Source organism: Hyperolius riggenbachi, chromosome 1 (genome assembly GCF_040937935.1).
Source record: "Hyperolius riggenbachi isolate aHypRig1 chromosome 1, aHypRig1.pri, whole genome shotgun sequence".
NCBI lineage: Eukaryota > Metazoa > Chordata > Amphibia > Anura > Hyperoliidae > Hyperolius > Hyperolius riggenbachi.
Window position 1 is genome coordinate 612,439,557 of NC_090646.1, and position 21,385 is coordinate 612,460,941.

General features: G+C 44.4%; 1 protein-coding gene across 3 annotated transcripts in view; it reads right to left on the reverse strand.

The window, feature by feature from the left end:
• Positions 1-21,385, reverse strand: part of THBS4 (thrombospondin 4) — a 128,408-nt gene that overhangs the window by 92,693 nt on the left and 14,330 nt on the right. Inside the window, exon 1 of one of the 3 annotated variants that reach the window (XM_068250100.1) lies at positions 17,613-17,949. The exons of the other annotated variants lie outside the window; for them this stretch is intronic. Coding sequence (XP_068106201.1) covers positions 17,613-17,703 — 91 coding nt within the window. The 5' untranslated portion in view covers positions 17,704-17,949. Of the gene's footprint in view, positions 1-17,612; positions 17,950-21,385 lie in introns of those variants that run through there. 3 annotated transcript variants of the gene reach the window in all.

The window sequence follows — 21,385 nt, forward strand, 5'->3', positions numbered from 1 at the left end:
ACAATGCCAATCAAGCAACAATTGTATACGTTATGCGCACATGTCATGTGAAATGTCACTTCTGCTTGCGCGCACAATATTTAAATGACAGTTGTTTGGAACATCAGTGTGTGCTCGACACATCATTTCTCTTTGTAAAGGTAAAGTAGTTTGCGCAACTTTGCTCGTTTGCAGCGACTTTAGTATGTGTAGAAAACTACAAAAAACTACTAAAAATCAGCCAGACCTGTCAGAGGAATGAAAGCTCTTTTGTGATTGGCTGTTATAAATCAGCATACATAGTTCATCTGTACACCATAAAATTAGTAGAAGAAGAAAGAAAATAACAGAGCTGCAGTCACTAGGCTGCGCTCTAAAGGAAGTAACAGTGTTAGAAAGTCTAGCCCAAGGATTCCTTACTAAATAGGTGCTGGCTTACATAAATAGGAAGAGCCAAGATTTGAACCCAGTTCGCCTGTGTCAGAGGCAGAGCCCTTAGGCCGGTCTCACACTGCAAACGTGCGGTGCAGCCGCGCTGCCAACAGCAGGCCTTCGGGGAATACCACGCTACTACGCTGTATTCCCTATCTGGCATTGGGACAAGTAGGAAGTGACACATGCTTGCGGTCACTTCCTGCTTTGTGGTATGCGGAGGTGCGTAAAAGCGTATTGTAAAAATACGCTTCCATGCATGCGCGCTCCGTCATCCTGTCGGTAATTTTTTAAAAATCTCCTCGTCGCCATACACTATCGCCGCTGAAGACATGTGGTAATATAGTTCTGTACCAGCGTCGGGGATGCAGTGAAAACATCACTTTTGTCACGTCGCGGCATACCGTGGCAATATGAAAGTCTCCATAGACTTTCATTGCCCGGCGGTGGGCTGCGGCAAAATACCGCACCGCACAAACCCAGAAAGGGCCCTAAACCATTATACTAGCCAGCCACTGCACACTATCCAGTCATGAAGAGACTTGGAGCTTCATAATATTTGTTTTCAATGTGCTGTAAATATTTGCACATGATGCACTACCAGCAGGTCAACCGTGTTGTGCACAGCCAATCAAAGCAAGCTTTTATAACCATAAAACCAACCTTTTATTTCCATCCTCCGGTACACCACAATGCAGCTGCACAAATACTACCGGTAATTGTTCTCCATATTCACTAATAAAAGGACAATTCCTGTGCTTTTATTTAAAAGATGATTAATGTCAGTTTCTTGAATCGCATATCAAAGTAGAGTGGGATTTGCGTGGCATTTTACAAGGAAAGCATATTAAAGGGCTGACTGGGCAATGGAAAGTATGTTTGATGGTATTCACAGATGCCATTTCTAGAGCAAGGAGAACAAATCCAGATGTTGGCACAGAGCAGCCTGGCTGCTATTGTCATCACACAATTTACAAAGTAGCCATTGTGCACAGAAGCTGTATATGAAGCCTGCATACTAATACATCCATAAAGGAAAATTGATATCTAAATACATTGATTTTAATTCATTTTGCAACATTGTACTCTGAAACTGGCAGTAAGCTGCTTGATGTATAAAAATAAGGAACCTAGAAAGCTCCATTTGTAGCTAAAATGACTTTTTCTTTGGAAGGACTTCCTTGTAGGATGTCCCAAGTCTTTCTCAAAAAGTGTCCATTATATTTTGTTCCTATGTGTGGTCTCTCTTCTTAAGCTAAACACTCATTTTAAAATATTGCTTGGCAGTCTTTTTTGAAGTCTTGTATACATGTTACAGGGTTCTCGTCCAAGGCAGCCAGTTAGGCCTCCTTTGCCTAGCATCTAGTGTGTGTATGGAAGCCCTGATACGTTGCAGAGAGTCCTGGATCATTTCTGCTGAGTGCAGGCCGAGGCCGTTGTTCTCTTCCTTACCATTGTGTGCCATCGCCCCCCCCAATCACAGCAGGAGAATGTACTGCTAGATTACAGGCTAGCGAGACATCTGTACAGAACTCAGGCCATGAACTGTAGCTTGAGGAACCAAAAGTAATTGTGTGTGGGGGGAGGGGGGAGGTTGGACCTTGCTAACTTACACTAAAGATACAGTAGTTAATTCATTAAATGAACAAATAAGGAGATATGAATCGTGCGTTAAAGTTGGATTAGACTTCCTAAACTAAACAATATTTTATTTGGAAATAAAGGTGTATTTTTTTAGTTGTGCGTCGGTCACTAATTACAAGCCCTTATTTGCAAAAATAACAGTAATATACCCTCATAACATACATATTAAAACTTATTATGCAGGAGAACAGAGGTGCCAAAAGGATAAAAGGAAGCTAAATGAGCTTAAAAAATCAAATTCTTGGTAAATAGAGGAGGTAGTGGTGGACTTACCTCCTCCTAGTAGACACACAACGACTGTAGTAAAGACAGTCAATATATTATATTTATGAACTCCAAATATGCAACGCGTTTCGCAGGTTTGATCCCGCTTCATCAGGCAATAACAACGGAGCAATAACATATGTGGTCAGTAGAAGAGCAAGGCACCTCTGTCTACATATTAAAACTGTTTTTCTATATATAGATACAAGTATGTTATTTTGGTGACTATGGGAGACTGTGGGGATGTAAGGGGATAATTGGGGATTTATTTATTTTTATTTAATGTATGTAGCTGCATTTTTTCTTTTTGGCCACTAGATCCCCACTCCCCCCTACTTTATCCCTGTGTACTGTGACAGGAAGTGTTGTTTGTATGCGTTTTCAATTTCACTTTGTCAATGACTATGGCATTTCATTGATGACGGCTCCAATTCAATGATCAGTGTACTAACGGACGGCGAGAAGAATGAGCGCAGGAGAGCGGGCAATCGCAGCGAGGTATGTATATCTACACCCCTGGGATAAGTGAGGTCCTGCGAAACTGAATTTTTTGCCCCCCCCCCCCCCCCCACTTTCCCTAATCAACAATGCAACTAGAACACATTATTTAATTTGCCCCCTTCCAGCCCCCCACCCACATAAAAATAAGATCGTAGAATCCCCTAGCTGTCCATTTCCTAGACGTGTTTCTTCTTTGCCCACATCAGGGATGATCAATGAGTTGCTAATCATTCCAAGACGATGCAAATTTAACAATCATCTTCTGCAATCTTCTGAAGCTTGAAAATAGATCAATCACATGCTGCAGTAGCTGCATTCAACTGGTCTATTTTTAAGATGCATATACAGTGTTCTCCCCAGGCTCTTTTAGCCGGGTGCTCCACCCGGCTAGATTTGGTGACCATCCGGCTGTCATCGGCTCACCTCTTCACCTCCTCCTATGCTGTAAGCAGAGTTGCCCTGCATTTTCATCTCGACCCACCCGGCTACTTTTTCATGCCACCCGGCTACTATTTCATGCCACCCGGCTGGAAAAAAATTCTGGGGAGAACACTGCATATATTTTCATTAAAGCTACATATAAGTGGAATTATTTGTATCTCATTGCCCATCCTTGACCAGCAGTCTGTACTATTATACATCAACCATCATAGGCAAACGCAGGAGGGGGATTACAGCTGCCCAGAATCCCCCCTCAGACCAGGGTTGGTGCAGAGTCTGGGGACAGGCACAAGTTGAGACACCAGAATATCTGCAGGTATCCTGCAGCTCACAGCACTGCCCCCTTGGGGAACTTAACAGAGTCAGGTATTAGCACAGCCCTGTGCCCTGCTGTGTGAATGCTTCACTTTCCCCTTCATTAGCAATGTTGGCTGTCCTCATTATTATCTGTATCCAAACTGCTCCTGATCGACCCCGTTGTCGATTGGGAGCAGATCGGACATTTAGGAAATAATTGTCAGATCCTGTCAGTCGGATGGGAAATTGCATTAGGTGTACCCAGCATAATTTCCTACTATATTATTATACTGTATTGTGTGTGGCTGAGGGAGACCTTTCAGGAATCCCCCCTTGAAAATCCTGGGTTTGCCCCTGACCATGCTCCAAGTGCAGCCTGCTGGTCTAAGGCCCGGTTCACATTAGCGGTTTTGTAAAAACCGCACCGGATGTCCGGACCGCACCGTATCCGGACCGGACTTGATCCGTACGGTTCCTATCCGGATCCGGTCCGGATCCGGTCCGGTTGCATCCGGTTTCCGTGCGGTGTGAACACGGTTGCGGTCCGGATCCGGTTTCTTAAGGGGATAACAACCTGTAAATACCTGGGGTCTGGGAGGTCAGCAGAAGGGTCTGGGGTCATTGTTGGAGACAGGTGGACGTCTGGAGACCATCCGTGGATACAGAGACTGCAGTTGGGACCATGGATCCAGGCATTTTTTACTCGTAAACCTGGGAATTCTCTCTGTTGTTCGCCTCCTTCAGACATATCAGACATGTTGCTGGCAAAAAGAGCTCCAGCATGAAATCGCTGCTGCCCCACTCTTCGCTGGGCCCATGTGGTCCCCATCCAAAATGCATAGGAAGTGGGGTAGAACGTCCGGTTTTTGTAGCCAGTGTGTTGTGCGCTCTCCGGCTCTCATTGCTTTGTATTGGCCGGATGGTGCAGTCCGGCTCCGCTCCGGATACGGCTGCCGGAGGAGCCGGACCAAAAAATAGCGCATGTTGGAACGGACGCCGGAGTCCGGATCCGGCCCGGATCCGGTCCGGCTCCGGTCCGGCAGAACGGACGCATGTGAACGGACGCATAGGCTTTCATTGCCATGCCGTGCGTCCGTTCTGAAAGCGGTCCGGCTCCGGCACGGCGATTCCGGATGGCCACCGCTAATGTGAACCGGGCCTAACACTTTCCCCATACTGATCCCTGCTGCCCCCTCTGGCCATTGCTGCTTGTGACTGCTTATTTGAATTTCTTTCATGTTTTAACAGTAGGACTGTATAAAAAATGTTTAGTTTAACAATTAAAAATATCATAACTAACGGTGACCACACACCATACAATTTTTTAAATATCTGTTCAATTTAGGAATTGCAATCAATTTTTCTGACTGATTGTAACATTTCAAAAATATGACCAATGTACCACACACACGTGTTCAAATTTTCCCCAATTATGATAAAAATGATTGAAAACTCTGAGAAAATTGCTAGGGTGTGTATATTAATAAACTGACAATCTAACACACACCATATAATCTTTAGAAAAAATTGAAGAAAAATTTCCAGCATTCCGTATCGATAAAAATCGAAAAAAAATGGGAAATCCAATTGGATTTTTCAGTCGAATGAAAAAAAGCTTTCAATTTTGTCGGGAAATCCGATCATATTTATCGAACTGCTGTAAAATATGAAAATTTTATTGTATCATGTGCGGCCACCTTAAGAGACTCTGTAACAACAAAAACCTCCCCTGGGGGGTACTCACCTCGGGTGGGGGAAGCCTCCGGATCCTAATGAGGCTTCCCACGCCGTCCTCTGTCCCACGGGGGTCTCGCTGCAGCCCTCCGAACAGCCGGCGACAGAGCCGACTGTAGCTTCAATATTTACCTTTGCTGGCTCCAGCGGGGGCGCTGTGGCGACTTTCGGCACGGAAATAGACGGAAATACCCGATCTCCGTCGGGTCCGCTCTACTGCGCAGGCGCCGGAAACTCGCGCCTGCGCAGTACAGCGGACCCGACGGCGATCGGGTATTTCCGCCTACTTCGGCGCCGACAGCCGTCAGAGCGCCTGCGCAGGAGCCAGGAAGGTAAATATTGCGTCACGGCTCTACGGAGGGCTACAGCGAGACCCCCGAGGGACGCAGGACGGCGTGGGAAGCCTCATTAGGATCCTGAGGCTTCCCCCACCCGAGGTGAGTACCCCCCAGGGGCCGTTTTGTCGTTACAGTTCCTCTTTAAGGCAAACTTCTACATAATTTCTTTAATTGACAGATGGTGACCATTGTGGATATGTACGCAATCAATAGATATCTATACAGTACGATCATTGCTTATTGCTTATTATCAGCAGAATTCCATCCATGGTCTATATTGGATATTTCCATGCATATTTCACATAGACATCTGGTGTAAGTGAGGGATATTTCAAGCCAAATAATAATAATTTACATTGCCTCTGCTGCACATTGCATCCCAATACTAATATCTTACACTACAAATAAATAACTATACATGAAACCCACTGAAGTCGGTTTGAGTAGATGTGTTCACTTGTTTAATACTGATACTGTAGCTGAGTCGGGTTGAGGCAGAGGCGAGAGAGGCTTCGGCCTCAGGGCGCAGTGTAGGAGGGGGCGCACAACTCACACAGCTATCATTCCTCTATTGTGTTTGAAGCAGAGAAGAATGGGAAAAGGGGATACATGGCAGTGACTGCAAGCCAGATAAATAGAGATTAAGGTGTTGGGGCGGGGGGATGGTTTGGGGCCCTGGGGCGCCTCTTAGTCTAATAGTAATCAGTGTGTGACGGCTTGGGTGGGTGGGATGTAAGGGTGCAATTTGGTGTCTCAGCCTTGGGTGCTGGAGGATCTTGTCCCAGATCTGTACTGTAGTATTTACTTCATTAGCAGACCATATCAACTAATCCAAACATGTAAACCTCTCTACATTCTGCATGCACACAGCTTCCCATACATGTACACCTCTCTACACTGGCGTAACAGTAGGCCCTGCAGCCCCTGCCCCCGCTTGGGGCCGTTTTGGGGTCTGGAGGGGACGCAGCATGAGGGGAAAGCTATGCTGAAGTTCGGCGGGGAGGGGGGACGGCCCTCCCTCCCTCACCTCGGACTTTTCCCTCTGCACTCCCCTCCAGCTTCAATTAGTGTCCGTGAGCAGCAGCGGGCAGAGGCGGCAGATACATACCTTCCGTGCGTTCCAGCGTGGACGCTCCTCTCTCTAGTCTCTGACGCGACTTCCTGAGCAGGCCCGGGGGGCGGGGAGTTCCCGGTGGGATCTAGTTACGACTGCCTGTTGCATGCATACAGCTTCCCATACATGTACACCTCTCTAAATCCTGCATGCATACAGCTTTCCATACATGTACACCTCTCTACATTCTGCTTGCACACAGCTTCCCATACATGTACACCGCTCTACATTCTGCATGCACACAGCTTCCCATACATGTACACCTCTCTGCATCCTGCATGCATACAGCTTCCCATACATGTACACCTCTCTACATTCTGCATACACACAGCTTCCCATACATGTACACCGCTCTACATTCTGCATGCACACAGCTTTCCATACATGTACACCTCTCTACATTCTGCATGCACGCAGCTTCCCATACATGTACACCGCTCTACATTTGGCATGCACGCAGCTTCCCATACATGTACACCCCTCTACATTCTGCATGCACACAGCTTCCCATACATGTACACCTCTCTACATTCTACATGCACACAGCTTCCATGCATGTACACCTCTCTACATTCAGCATGCACACAGCTTCCCATACATGTACACCGCTCTACATTCTGCTTGCACACAGCTTCCCATACATGTACACCTCTCTACATTCTGCATGCACACAGCTTCCCATACATGTACACCTCTCTACATTCTGCATGCACATAGCTTCCCATACATGTACACCCCTCTACATTCTGCATACACACAGCTTCCCATACATGTACACCTCTCTACATTCTGCATGCACACAGCTTCCCATACCTGTACACCTCTCTACATTTTGCATGCACACAGCTTCCCATACATGTACACCTCTCTACATTCGGCATGCACACAGCTTCCCATACATGTACACCTCTCTACATTCGGCATGCACGCAGCTTCCCATACATGTACACCTCTCTACATTCTGCATGCACGCAGCTTCCCATACATGTACACCGCTCTACATTCGGCATGCATGCAGCTTCCCATACATGTACACCCCTCTACATTCTGCATGCACACAGCTTCCCATACATGTACACCTCTCTACATTCTGCATGCACACAGCTTCCCATACATGTACACCTCTCTACATTCTGCATGCACACAGCTTCCATGCATGTACACCTCTCTACATTCAGCATGCACACAGCTTCCCATACATGTACACCGCTCTACATTCTGCTTGCACACAGCTTCCCATACATGTACACCTCTCTACATTCTGCATGCACACAGCTTCCCATACATGTACACCTCTCTACATTCTGCATGCACATAGCTTCCCATACATGTACACCCCTCTACATTCTGCATACACACAGCTTCCCATACATGTACACCTCTCTACATTCTGCATGCACACAGCTTCCCATACATGTACACCTCTCTACATTCGGCATGCACACAGCCAGGGCCGGTTTAAGCAACAATGGGGCCCCAGGGCAAAATAAACCTGGGGGGCCCCCCCCAACATATACCCCGGAACAAAAATCGGCATTAGGGGACCTTTTTTGCAGCTGGTATAGTCACATAGTTAGTCACATAGTTATTTTGGTTGAAAAAAGACATACGTCCATCGAGTTCAACCAGTATAAAGTACAACACCAGCCTGCTCCCTCACATATCCCTGTTGATCCAGAGGAAGGCGAAAAAACCCTTACAAGGCATGGTCCAATTAGCCCCTAAAGGGAAAAATTCCTTCCCGACTCCAGATGGCAATCAGATAAAATCCCTGGATCAACATCATTAGGCATTACCTAGTAATTGTAGCCATGGATGTCTTTCAACGCAAGGAAAGCATCTAAGCCCCCTTTAAATGCAGGTATAGAGTTTGCCATAACGACTTCCTGTGGCAATGCATTCCACATCTTAATCACTCTTACTGTAAAGAACCCTTTCCTAAATAAATGGTTAAAACGTTTTTCCTCCATGCCCAGATCATGTCCTCTAGTCCTTTGAGAAGGCCTAGGGACAAAAAGCTCATCCGCCAAGGTATTATATTGCCCTCTGATGTATTTATACATGTTAATTAGATCCCCTCTAAGGCGTCTTTTCTCTAGACTAAATAAACCCAGTTTATCTAACCTTTCTCGATAAGTGAGACCTTCCATCCCACGCATCAATTTTGTTGCTCGTCTCTGCACCTGCTCTAAAACTGCAATATCTTTTTTGTAATGTGGTGCCCAGAACTGAATTCCATATTCCAGATGTGGCCTTACTAGAGAGTTAAACAGGGGCAATATTATGCTAGCATCTCGAGTTTTTATTTCCCTTTTAATGCATCCCAAAATTTTGTTAGCTTTAGCTGCAGCTGCTTGGCATTGAGTACGATTATTTAACTTGTTGTCAATGAGTACTCCTAAGTCCTTCTCCAAGTTTGATGTCCCCAACTGTATCCCATTTATTTTGTATGGTGCTAGACCATTAGTACGTCCAAAATGCATGACCTTACATTTGTCAACATTGAATTTCATCTGCCATGTATGTGCCCATATAGTCATCCTATCCAGATCCTGTTGCAATATGACACTATCTTCCTGAGAGTTGATGATTCTGCACAATTTTGTATCATCTGCAAAAAAAGCAACATTGCTCACTACTGCATCTACTAGGTCATTAATAAATAAATTGAAGAGCACTGGACCCAGAACAGACCCCTGTGGGACCCCACTGCTAACAGTCTCCCATTTTGAGTACGATCCATTGACCACAACTCTTTGTTTTCTGTCCATTAGCCAGTTCCCTAACCATGAACACAGACTCTTCCCCAGTCCTTGCATCCTCAACTTTTGCACCAGACTTTTGTGGGGAACAGTGTCGAAGGCCTTTGCAAAGTCCAAGTATATCACATCTACAGCATTCCCAATATCCATATTAGCATTCACTACCTCATAAAAGCTGAGCATGTTAGTCAAACAGGACCTGTCTTTAGTAAACCCATGTTGATGCTGAGAAATAAGATTATTTTCTACTATGAAGTCATGTATAGTATCTCTTAGTAACCCCTCAAATAGTTTGCATACAACTGATGTTAAACTTACAGGTCTATAATTTCCTGGATCAGATTTTTTGCCCTTCTTAAATAATGGGAAAACGTGGGCTGTACGCCAATCCACTGGGACTCTGCCAGTTGCAAGAGAGTCACAAAAGATAAGATAAAGGGGTTTATCTATAACTGAACTTAATTCCCTTAGGACCCGAGGATGCATGCCATCCGGGCCAGGTGCCTTGTCTATTTTTAATTTATTTAGTCTTGCCTTCACTTCTTCCTGCGTTAAGTATTTAATATTACAGTTAGAAGATTGAGACTCTTCTGCCTCTGTAGTTTGCAACAGTGCTGTTTCTTTTGTGAAAACAGAAGCAAAGAAAGCATTTAATAACTCTGCCTTACCTTGGTCATCCACCATTGAGTTCCCATCCTCATCCTTTAGGAGTCCTATACAGTCAACCTTTCTTTTTTTTAGAGTTAATGTACTTGTAAAACTTTTTTGGGTTAGATTTGATATCCTTAGCGATTTGTTTTTTAGCTTCAATCTTTGCCTGCCTAATTTCTTTTTTACAATTTTTATTGCACTCCTTATAATTGCTTAGTGCAGCCTCGGTCCCCTCCTGTTTTAAGACCTTATAGGCATTCTTTTTCCTCTTCATTTTATCTTTAACCTTTCTATTCATCCATAGAGGCCTTTTTTTATTCCTAGACATTTTGTTTCCATATGGGATATACATACTACAGTATTGATTGAGTATAAGTTTAAAAGCTTGCCATTTCCCTTCAGTGTCTTCCCCTTGTAGTACATTATCCCAGTTCACCAAACTTAGTGCCTGCCTAATTTGAGTGAACTTTGCTTTTCTAAAATTCATAGTTTTAGTGGTCCCCCTGCCCCGTGGCCTATCAGTCACCAGATCAAACGTTATCATGTTGTGATCACTATTTCCCAAATGTTCTTGAACCTGCACATTTCATACATTATCTGGTCTATTAGAAATGATCAGATCCAGTAACGCATGCCCCCTAGTTGGTTCAGTTACCATTTGAGTCAAGTAATTGTCCTGTAGTGCTGCCAGAAATCTGCTGCTTTTACCAGAATAGGTAGCCTCAATACTCCAGCCAATGTCTGGAAAGTTGAAGTCGCCCATAATTATGACCTTATTTTTACCTGCAGCTTTTTCAATCTGCTGTAGTAATCGCAGTTCTGCAGCTTCATTAATAAGAGGTGGTCTGTAGCATACCTCAATAAGCAATTGGCAACTTTTATTTCCACCATGAATATTTACCCAAACGGACTCCACATCTTCGCAATCTTCCTCCATCTCATCGTTGAGGACAGCTGTAAGAGAATTCTTAACAAAGAGACAAACCCTTAACAAAGAGTCAGGGTGTGAAGTCCCAATCGGTCGGAGCTCCACATTCTGGCTATCCCAAGGGGTTAAAAAGTTTCAGGAGGGGGGACCGCACATAATTAAAAAAAAAAAAAATTCCCACACTCTAAACATAAAAAAAAAATTGGGAAAATAGGAAAAAATGCCAGGGATCTTCATACAGCCATATTGCGGCTGTATAGCGATCCCTGGCCAAAGCGCTGCGGCTGCGTATAGACCCCCTGGAAACCCCGTCAGGAAATTTATTGTGCTTTCGTTTGATGCATGTAAAATTACACTACCGTTAGGTTTGCTACTAAAAGTAACATTTACCGCATTTAAAAGTATACTTTTTTCCTTCGAAACTTTAAAATCGATTTTCTCAAAAACTATAAAGTCTTTTTGAAAAATTGTTTTTTCCTCTTATTCCTAATGATCTCCTTAACATATCCTGCAAATTTAGGGTTTCTAGCAATTAAGGTGGATTTGCTATTAACCATTAAAGTCGGCAGGTTTTTAAATGTGTATTTTTTTTCCTTTGAAACTTTAAAATCGATTTTCTCAAAAACTATAAGGCCGATTTGAAAACATTTTTTTTCCTCTTGTAGCTACTGGGGGCCCCTACAAGCTCTGGGGCCCTGGGGCAGCTGCCTACTTTGCCTTAATAGTAGCGCCGGCCCTGCACACAGCTTCCCATACATGTACACCTCTCTACATTCGGCATGCACGCAGCTTCCCATACATGTACACCTCTCTACATTCTGCAGGCACACAGCTTCCCATACATGTACACCTCTCTACATTCGGCATGCACACAGCTTCCCATACATGTACACCTCTCTACATTCTGCTTGCACACAGCTTCCCATACATGTACACCTCTCTACATTCGGCATGCACGCAGCTTTCCATACATGTACACCTCTCTACATTCTGCAGGCACGCAGCTTCCCATACATGTACACCTCTCTACATTCTGCAGGCACACAGCTTCCCATACATGTACACCTCTACAGTCTGCATGCACACAGCTTCCCATACATGTACACCTCTCTACATTCTGTATGCGCACAGCTTCCATACATGTACACATATCTACATTCTGCATGCACACAGCTTCCCATACATGTACACCTCTCTACATTCTGCATACATACAGCTTCCCATACATGTACACCTCTCTACATCCTGCATGCATACAGCTTCCCATACATGTACACCGCTCTACATTCTGCAGGCACACAGCTTCCCATACATGTACACCACTCTACATTCTGCAGGCACACAGCTTCCCATACATGTACACCTCTCTACATTCTGCAGGCACACAGCTTCCCATACATGTACACCGCTCTACATTCTGCTTGCACACAGCTTCCCATACATGTACACCGCTCTACATTCTGCATGCACGCAGCTTCCCATACATGTACACCGCTCTACATTCTGCTTGCACACAGCTTCCCATACATGTACACCTCTCTACATTCTGCATACACACAGCTTCCCATACATGTACACCTCTCTACATTCTGCATGCACACAGCTTCCCATACATGTACACCTCTCTACATTCTGCATGCACGCAGCTTCCCATACATGTACACCTCTCTACATTCTGCATGCACACAGCTTCCCATACATGTACACCTCTCTACATTCTGCATACACACAGCTTCCCATACATGTACACCTCTCTACATTCTGCATACACACAGCTTCCCATACATGTACACCTCTCTACATTCTGCATGCACACAGCTTCCCATACATGTACACCTCTCTACATTCTGCATGCACGCAGCTTCCCATACATGTACACCTCTCTACATTCTGCATGCACACAGCTTCCCATACATGTACACCTCTCTACATTCTGCATGCACACAGCTTCCCATACATGTACACCTCTCTACATTCTGCATGCACGCAGCTTCCCATACATGTACACCGCTCTACATTCTGCTTGCACACAGCTTCCCATACATGTACACCTCTCTACATTCTGCATACACACAGCTTCCCATACATGTACACCGCTCTACATTCTGCTTGCACACAGCTTCCCATACATGTACACCTCTCTACATTCTGCAGGCACACAGCTTCCCATACATGTACACCGCTCTACATTCTGCTTGCACACAGCTTCCCATACATGTACACCGCTCTACATTCTGCATGCACGCAGCTTCCCATACATGTACACCGCTCTACATTCTGCATGCACACAGCTTCCCATACATGTACACCTCTCTACATTCTGCATACACACAGCTTCCCATACATGTACACCTCTCTACATTCTGCATACACACAGCTTCCCATACATGTACACCTCTCTACATTTTGAATACACAGCTTCACTGGCCGGGACTGGAGCAGTACCTGCGACTGCAGGGGCCCAGAGGTGTGGAAGGGCCCCAACTTCTAACCTTCCCTTCCTCCGATGTGTTTGTGGCTACACATGTTATGGGTGTGAAGATCCTGATGGCCACACTTGTTTTATGACCCTTGTATGATAAACCGCCATGTTGTGAGGGTCACCAAGGGGAGGCAAGGAAAGGGATGTGAATATTAAGGGGAACCCATCAAAGTTTTGCTGGGGGCCCCCATGATTTTTAGTTACGCCCCTGCTAGTATACTAACATAACACTGCGTTCAATGCAAACTTGTAGTGGTGGTGTAGGTAGACACATCTGATGAAGGCCTCTGTCCGTAACATGTAGTGGGCGTGTGACATGGAAACTGAATGCAACTTCTGTATACATAACTTATACATCATGGACATGAGTCAAAACACATAGTATACATGTATACCTCTCTACATTCTGCATGCACACAGCTTCCCATACATGTACACCTCTCTACATTCTGAATACACAGCTTCCCATACATGCACACACCTCTACATTCTGCATGCACACAGCTTCCCATACATGTATACCTCTCTTCATTCTGCATGCACATAGCTTCCCATACATGTACACCGCTCTACATTCTGCTTGCACACAGCTTCCTATACATGTACACCTCTCTACATTCTGCAGGCACACAGCTTCCCATACATGTACACCGCTCTACATTCTGCTTGCACACAGCTTCCCATACATGTACACCGCTCTACATTCTGCAGGCACACAGCTTCCCATACATGTACACCTCTCTACATTCTGCATGCACACAGCTTCCCATACATGTACACCTCTCTACATTCTGCATACACACAGCTTCCCATACATGTACACCCCTCTACATTCTGCATGCACAAAGCTTCCCATACATGTACACCTCTCTACATTCTGCATGCACACAGCTTCCCATACATGTACACCTCTCTACATTCTGCATGCACACAGCTTCCCATACATGTACACCTCTCTACATTCTGAATACACAGCTTCCCATACATGTACACACCTCTACATTCTGCATGCACACAGCTTCCCATACATGTATACCTCTCTACATTCTGCATGCACATAGCTTCCCATACATGTACACCTCTCTACATTCTGCTTGCACACAGCTTCCCATACATGTACACCTCTCTACATTCTGCATGCACACAGCTTCCTATACATGTACACCTCTCTACATTCTGCTTGCACACAGCTTCCCATACATGTACACCTCTCTACATTCTGCATGCACACAGCTTCCCATACATGTACACACCTCTACATTCTGCATGCACACAGCTTCCCATACATGTATCCCTCTCTACATTCTGCATGCACATAGCTTCCCATACACGTAGGCAGGGTTCATGTGTACAATTTCAGCACTGGAAAGCACCCTTAACACATAGGGCCTGATTCACAAAGCGGTGATAACAGAGTTATCACGCCTAAAAGACTTTAGGCGTGATAACCTTTGCACCGCTGAGTTAGCACCGCTTTGTGCTGGTGATCGCGCGCAAAGTCCCACGTGCAATCGCGCAATTCCGCGCACAGCGCCCATAGGGTTTAATGGGCGCACCGCGCGCATAGCACTGTGCGCTGCGCACGCAAAACTTTGAACGCGGGAATTTCGCACGAGTTTCTTCTTATCATGCCTAAACTGAGTTTAGGCGTGATAAAGGGCTTTTCACTGGCGTGCTAACAGTTTGCACCGCTTTGTGAATCAGGCCCATAGAGTTTGTGTAAGAGTTTTTTCAAATTTGCATTCGCTACACATCTAATGCAAGTCAATGGAATTGCATTTGACGTGCGTTGTTGTGCATCTGAATTTTTTTCAGAAAAAGGAAAAACAGCCTACAGCAAATGGATTTTCGAATGCAAGTCAATGGAAATGAGAAAAATTGAATACAAATGTGCAGTTGAAAACTTAAAATTTTATGTAAATAAACTTCGTTGGTATGCATGGAGACATCAGAATGCAAACATTTGCAAAATGCTTAATTGGAAGTACAAAACAAGGAGTTTGGAAGTACAAAACGAATGTAAAATCGCAGCCAGAGATCGCAGGGATAAGTGTGAAGGAACCCTTATACTGAGAACCCATGTTAATCACTGAGCTGGTTCCCACTACAGTATAATGTTGCACACAGTGTGCGTTTTCTCAATGACAGTTAGTTAGTGTAAGGCTAGATTCATAGTGGGATGTTGCGTTTTGATGCCACGTTAAAGTCGCACCGCATGCTTACAACGCAACGCGCCCAAAAAGTGGCAACGCAGCGTTACCGTCACATACAGCAGATACAGTAAAAAATACAGGCAATGAAAAGTATGCTTCCAAGTCATTACTGAGCATGTGCAAACAGTCCAACGCAGCTAATAACGTGTATAACGCACTGCATGCAGTACTTTTACTTAACGTGCAGCGTTAGACACCAACGCAACGTGTGCACTGTGAACAGGGCATTGATTTTTCATTGCAGTGAGTTATTCTGTGTTAAATGTTGTTTTAACGCGCGACTTTAACGTCCCACTGTGAACTTAGCCTAAAAAAAAAAAAGCACACAGATGAATACACTTATGCCTCCTTCACACTGGGAAACTAGCAAAATCACTAGCGTTTTGCAAAGCGAATTTCCAACGTTGTTTCAATGTACAGGGAAGCGATTTTGTGATTCTACAACGTTGGAGCGCAAACGCTCCAAAATTGCTAAAAAGTGCTGCAAGCAGCGCTTTTGTGATTTCAGCAGATCGCAAACCGCTGGTGATCACTTAGTATGAACACTGCCATACACATTACATTGCAGTAGCTCTTTTCAAAATGCTGCCGATCGCCAGTGATTGAAAAAGATGCTGAAATCACAAGTGAAATGCTCATGTGTTGTCTGAAAATGTGTGCACAATTTTTTTTTTGCGTTTTCTGCACAATCTAGGGTGAACCCTCCTGTACATATCTTTACTTTCTTCAAAGCAGAAGACTTATCTCAGGATCTAGATTCATTAATGCTATATTGTGACTTGCTAGACTGGTAGAGGACTGGGGGAAACCAAGTTACCTATGCTGTAGCAGACTGCTAGCATCTGCAAATTAGGCTACGTTTACAGTGGGAGTTGCGTTGCATTCCCTGTGACAGAAAGAGCACAACCCAATGGATCAGGAAAGGGGCGTTGCATGTTATCCACATGTTGCGTTGCATACAGTGAAGCATACCGCCAATAACAAGTATGCTTCACTCTATTGTTAACTCGGGTGTGTGAACCTAGGCTTAAGGTGGCCACTCAGCATACAATTTTTTTTAAAATCTTTTCAATTCAAGAATTGCAATAACATTCAATCTTCATATAAATTGATTTGAAAAATCCACCACTCCCGATCTACTTTTATCGCATAAAAACAGGAAATTCAATCAGATTTCTCGAATTAATGAAAAAAAAGCTTTCAATTTTTCTGTACTACCGATCATTTTTTATCCAATTGCCGTAAAATTGGATCATTTTATTGCATCATGTGTGGCCACCTTTGGGTTTTTTTTTGTTGCTATTATTAGTTTAGTACTTGGTTAGTTGAGTGAAAATAAACTTATGATATGATATAATGATTTGTATGTGTAGTACAGCTAAGAAATAGAACATCAGTAACACAGATAGGAGTCTCATATTGTTTCCAGTACAGGAAGAGTTAAGAAATTTCAGTTGTTATCTATGCAAAAGAGCTTCGCTCATCTCTCCAAACAAACTTGGTGGGCTACAGTGCTGTTTTCTGAAGCACCTTCCTCAACCAGTCTCTCACTGTTTCTGCAAGAACATTCAAAGGGTCATTAGCTCTGCTCTGTTTCATAGTTTAAAATACAGAGTGTAGTTTGTAAACTGCAAATATCAGAGAATGATGCAATGTTATAAAAAAAAAAAAACAAACTATAAAAATATGAGACTCTTTTCTTTGCTACTAAAGTTCTATGAATTATCTGTGCTACAAATATAATTCATTAAATCATAAGGTTTTTTTTCCGCTTCAGTGTCACTTTGAAGATAAGTGCAGATTTTCTGTAAAATCAATGTGTTAGTAGTTACCTTGATAATTTGCCTGTGCTTCACATCCCCAGTCCAGCTCCAAGAGAACCAGCAAAATTAGCAGCAAGGATTTCCTTCTAGGCATTTTCATTTCTAAGGAATATATTATCCAGTTCTAACAGTCCTCTCTCCCCTCTGTGCAGGAGAGCTGATGGAGGAATCCCTGTATCTCCCCAGCAGCAGCAGCAGCAGGTCTGAGGGGTGGATGGAAGCAATAGGCAGAGCTTGTTCCTCAAAGCACATGCATGGGGAGATACAGCTGGCCAGCAGAGCTCTTGGGGACACTGAGATCTACCCTCACTGCCTGCAGCGTTTATTTGGCAGTCCCCCTTGTGGAAAAGAGGTGGGATTTTGGGGGCAGACTCCAGCTGTTGTTTAAATCCCAGGATATTTATTGCCTTCTTCTACAAAGCAAGTGTAAAAACAGTGGCCAGAAACACAACACCTCGTGCCTGGTACAAGGAGGCTATGCCAAGCAGCTGAGGTTTCATACTGTAAAAACATTCAGTGGCAGAAGAGCAGACAGGAGGCTGGATTGGGATGCTGCCTCCATCACTCAGATGAATTCCTTTATGTATTAGCTTAGTATAAGGCAGTGTCACTGGGAATTTAGTACAATTAAGCCTGCCCAGAGATGCTCTATTATATACCAGAAACCCTGTGGTGTAGCTAAGCAGCTATGAGCCCCAGAACAACTTTTACATCGAGTTCCCCAAGCATCCTAACCTATATTATAAAAGCCCTGTGTCTCTGCATCCCCTCCTGTCCCTGTGTCCGGGCTTTTGCACTACTGCGCATGTGTGGCACGTGGGTGGCCGTTGAGACAGGAGGACGACTGGGCCAGGTGGGCGTGTGTGCGGGCGTGTGCACCGGCCGTGTGCAGGGGGGGGGGGGGGAGGCCTAGAGCCAGAACTCTCCCTTTAACGTTTTATTCACACCTGGGGCTTCCTCCAGCCCCATCCGCATGGATCACTCCCACGCCGCTGTCCTCAGCCTTCTCCATCTCCGGTACCGAATCCCATAACTTCGGCCAGTCGACATCTCAGAATAGTACAGCGCAGGCACCCTGCTGGAGAGAGCACACTGCGCACGCTTAGACTGGCCGGGACTGGAGAAAGTGACGGGACCCGGTACCGGAGCTGGAGAAGGCCGAGGACGGCGGTGTGGGAGCGATCCGTGCACATGGGGCTGGAGGCAGCCCCAGGTATGTATAAAACTGGGGCAAATACTCGTCTCTGGTATCCTTTCAGGGGTACCTAAAGTAAAACAAATCTGCCCAGTTTAGCTTACGTAGGGATTCTTCCTCCCCCTGTAGTGCTTCAGGTTCCTCGCTGACGTTCCGCTCTGTTCCGTTCAGTAGCTGTGCCATTCTGAAAGCTGCCTGACTGGGCCAGTCGCAATTTTTATGAACAGACTGCACAAGAGCGTCACGTAGCCCAGGGCCACGCATGCAGCTTTTGGAGGGCCCAGCTGCTGAATGGATCAGCACAGAGTGTTAAGGAAAAGAGAAAGGTCTCTCATATATTATGCACTACTCCAACAGTATCAAAAAGATAGCAAAATGAACAACATATCATAAATGGACATAAAATCAATGAAAACCAGACATACCCTCCTATTGGTTCAGAAATCATGACTTATATTAATAATATCGGTATTAGGTAAGTTTCCTGGTACTATTATTAGACAGGGGTGTAACTAGGGGGGAGCAGTACCTGCGACTGCAGGGGGCCCAGAGGTGTGGAAGCAGAGGCGTATCTAGAGGGGTGCAGGCATGGCTTGTGCCATGGGCGCCACAGCACCATGGGCGCCATGGCTGCCTCCTCCTCCCTCATGCTTCACCACCATACTTAAGGATGCCTCTCAGGCATTTGTTCCTGCTCTTATACTGGAGAACATCTTTCACTACCTATACCAGGGGGTATCTACTTATACTGGGGGACACCTGCCAAATCTATACTGGAGTGGGTTACTTATACTGAGGGGAACCTCTCATTACCTATACTGAGGGACTACTTATACTGGGGGGATACCTCTTACCACTTATGCTAAAGAAGGCTACTTATACTGGGAAGACATCTCTAACTACATATACTAGGAGGGCAATGTAAACATGGGTCTACTTTATACTGGGTGAACTACATCTGGCTACCTATACTAGGGTGCTACCTCTAGTTACTTTTAATTGGAGGTTAACTCTAGCAACCTATACTGGGGAGACTTGTATCATTGCAAGAAAAGAAGCTGTTATTATGGGACAAGGTGGTCTGATGGGGGAGGGGCGCAATTTCAGTGTTTGCCATAGGCGCTATGTCACCCAGATACGCCCCTGTGTGGAAGGGCCCCAATTCTAACCTTCCCTTCCTCCGATACTCCAGGTCAGGTGTGTTTGTGGCTACACGTGTTATGGGTGTGAAGATCCTGATGGGCACACTTGTTTTATAACCCTTGTATGATAAACCGCCATGTTGTGAGGGTCACCAAGGGGAGGCAAGGAAAGGGATGTGAATATTAAGGGGAACCCATCAAAGTTTTGCTGGGGCCCCCCATGATTTTTAGTTACGCCCCTGCTAGTATACTAACATAACACTGCGTTCAATGCAAACTGGTAGTGGTGGTGTAGGTAGACACACCTGATGAAGGCCTCTGTCCGTAACATGTAGTGGGCGTGTGACATGGAAACTGAATGCAACTTCTGTATACATAACTTATACATCATGGACATGAGTCAAAACACATAGTCGAGTAACCAGGATTTTTTTTAGCGCCTGGACGCTGTGTTTTTTTAAAGCGCTTTTCTAAGCGCTTTTTCAGAGTGATTTTTTCCCAGGAAGTGAACTCTTTGACCAGAAAAATAATAAATATAATGTATTTATTCTTAAAACCGCCAACGCAGTCGATGCACAAAGTGATTTTGTGAGTGTTTAGCGCTCTTCCTATACCTTCCATTATAACAAAATCGCCCCAAAAATGGTACAGGCACCTTCAAATGGAGGTTCATTACACAAGTGCTTTGTGGGCGATTTTGAAAAAACGCATACGCTGGAAAAAAGGCAGAAACCGCCCCTAGTGTGAATGAGCCCTTAATGTTTTCAATAGTACTGGTGTAAACAAATGCTACACAACAGAAAAAGCTCAAAGTAGAATTTTTAACATTTTTGTTCACACGTTTGCTCCTCCAGACACATACCAAACTTGCAGAACCTGGTCTGGCTTTCAAAGTTTCAAATTCCTCTTGAGACAGAAAATAACATTGTAGCAACTAAAAGGTATACAAAAGTTGGCTGTGAAATTGGTTAACTTTTTAAAGCATGTGTAGACGATAATATAACAATTTGCTTTTAAGTTTTAGGAATCAAAATAAAATGATGAGATAAACAATTATATCTTGTTCCTGAAATCTCTTATGCTGGATCCACACAATACAATTTTTTGGCAGATTTACCTGCCAGATCGTTTATTTACCACATCTATGATCTGAGGATCGATCAATATCGATCGATTGTTTTGAGCGATTTTCTGACCAATTTCCGTTAGTTTCTATGGAAATCAATCAGAAAAATCGCTTAAAAAAAACATTCGATCAATCCTCAGATTAGACATTCTGGATATAATTGATCTGGCAGGTAAATCTGCCAAAAAATTATATGGTGTAAATCCAGCAATAGTCTTATGGTGGCCATACATGGTACAATTTTTTCATACGATCTTACCATTTCTATGTAATAGAAGGGAACTGCCTAAATTATCCTTTCAGTATATTCACTTAATTT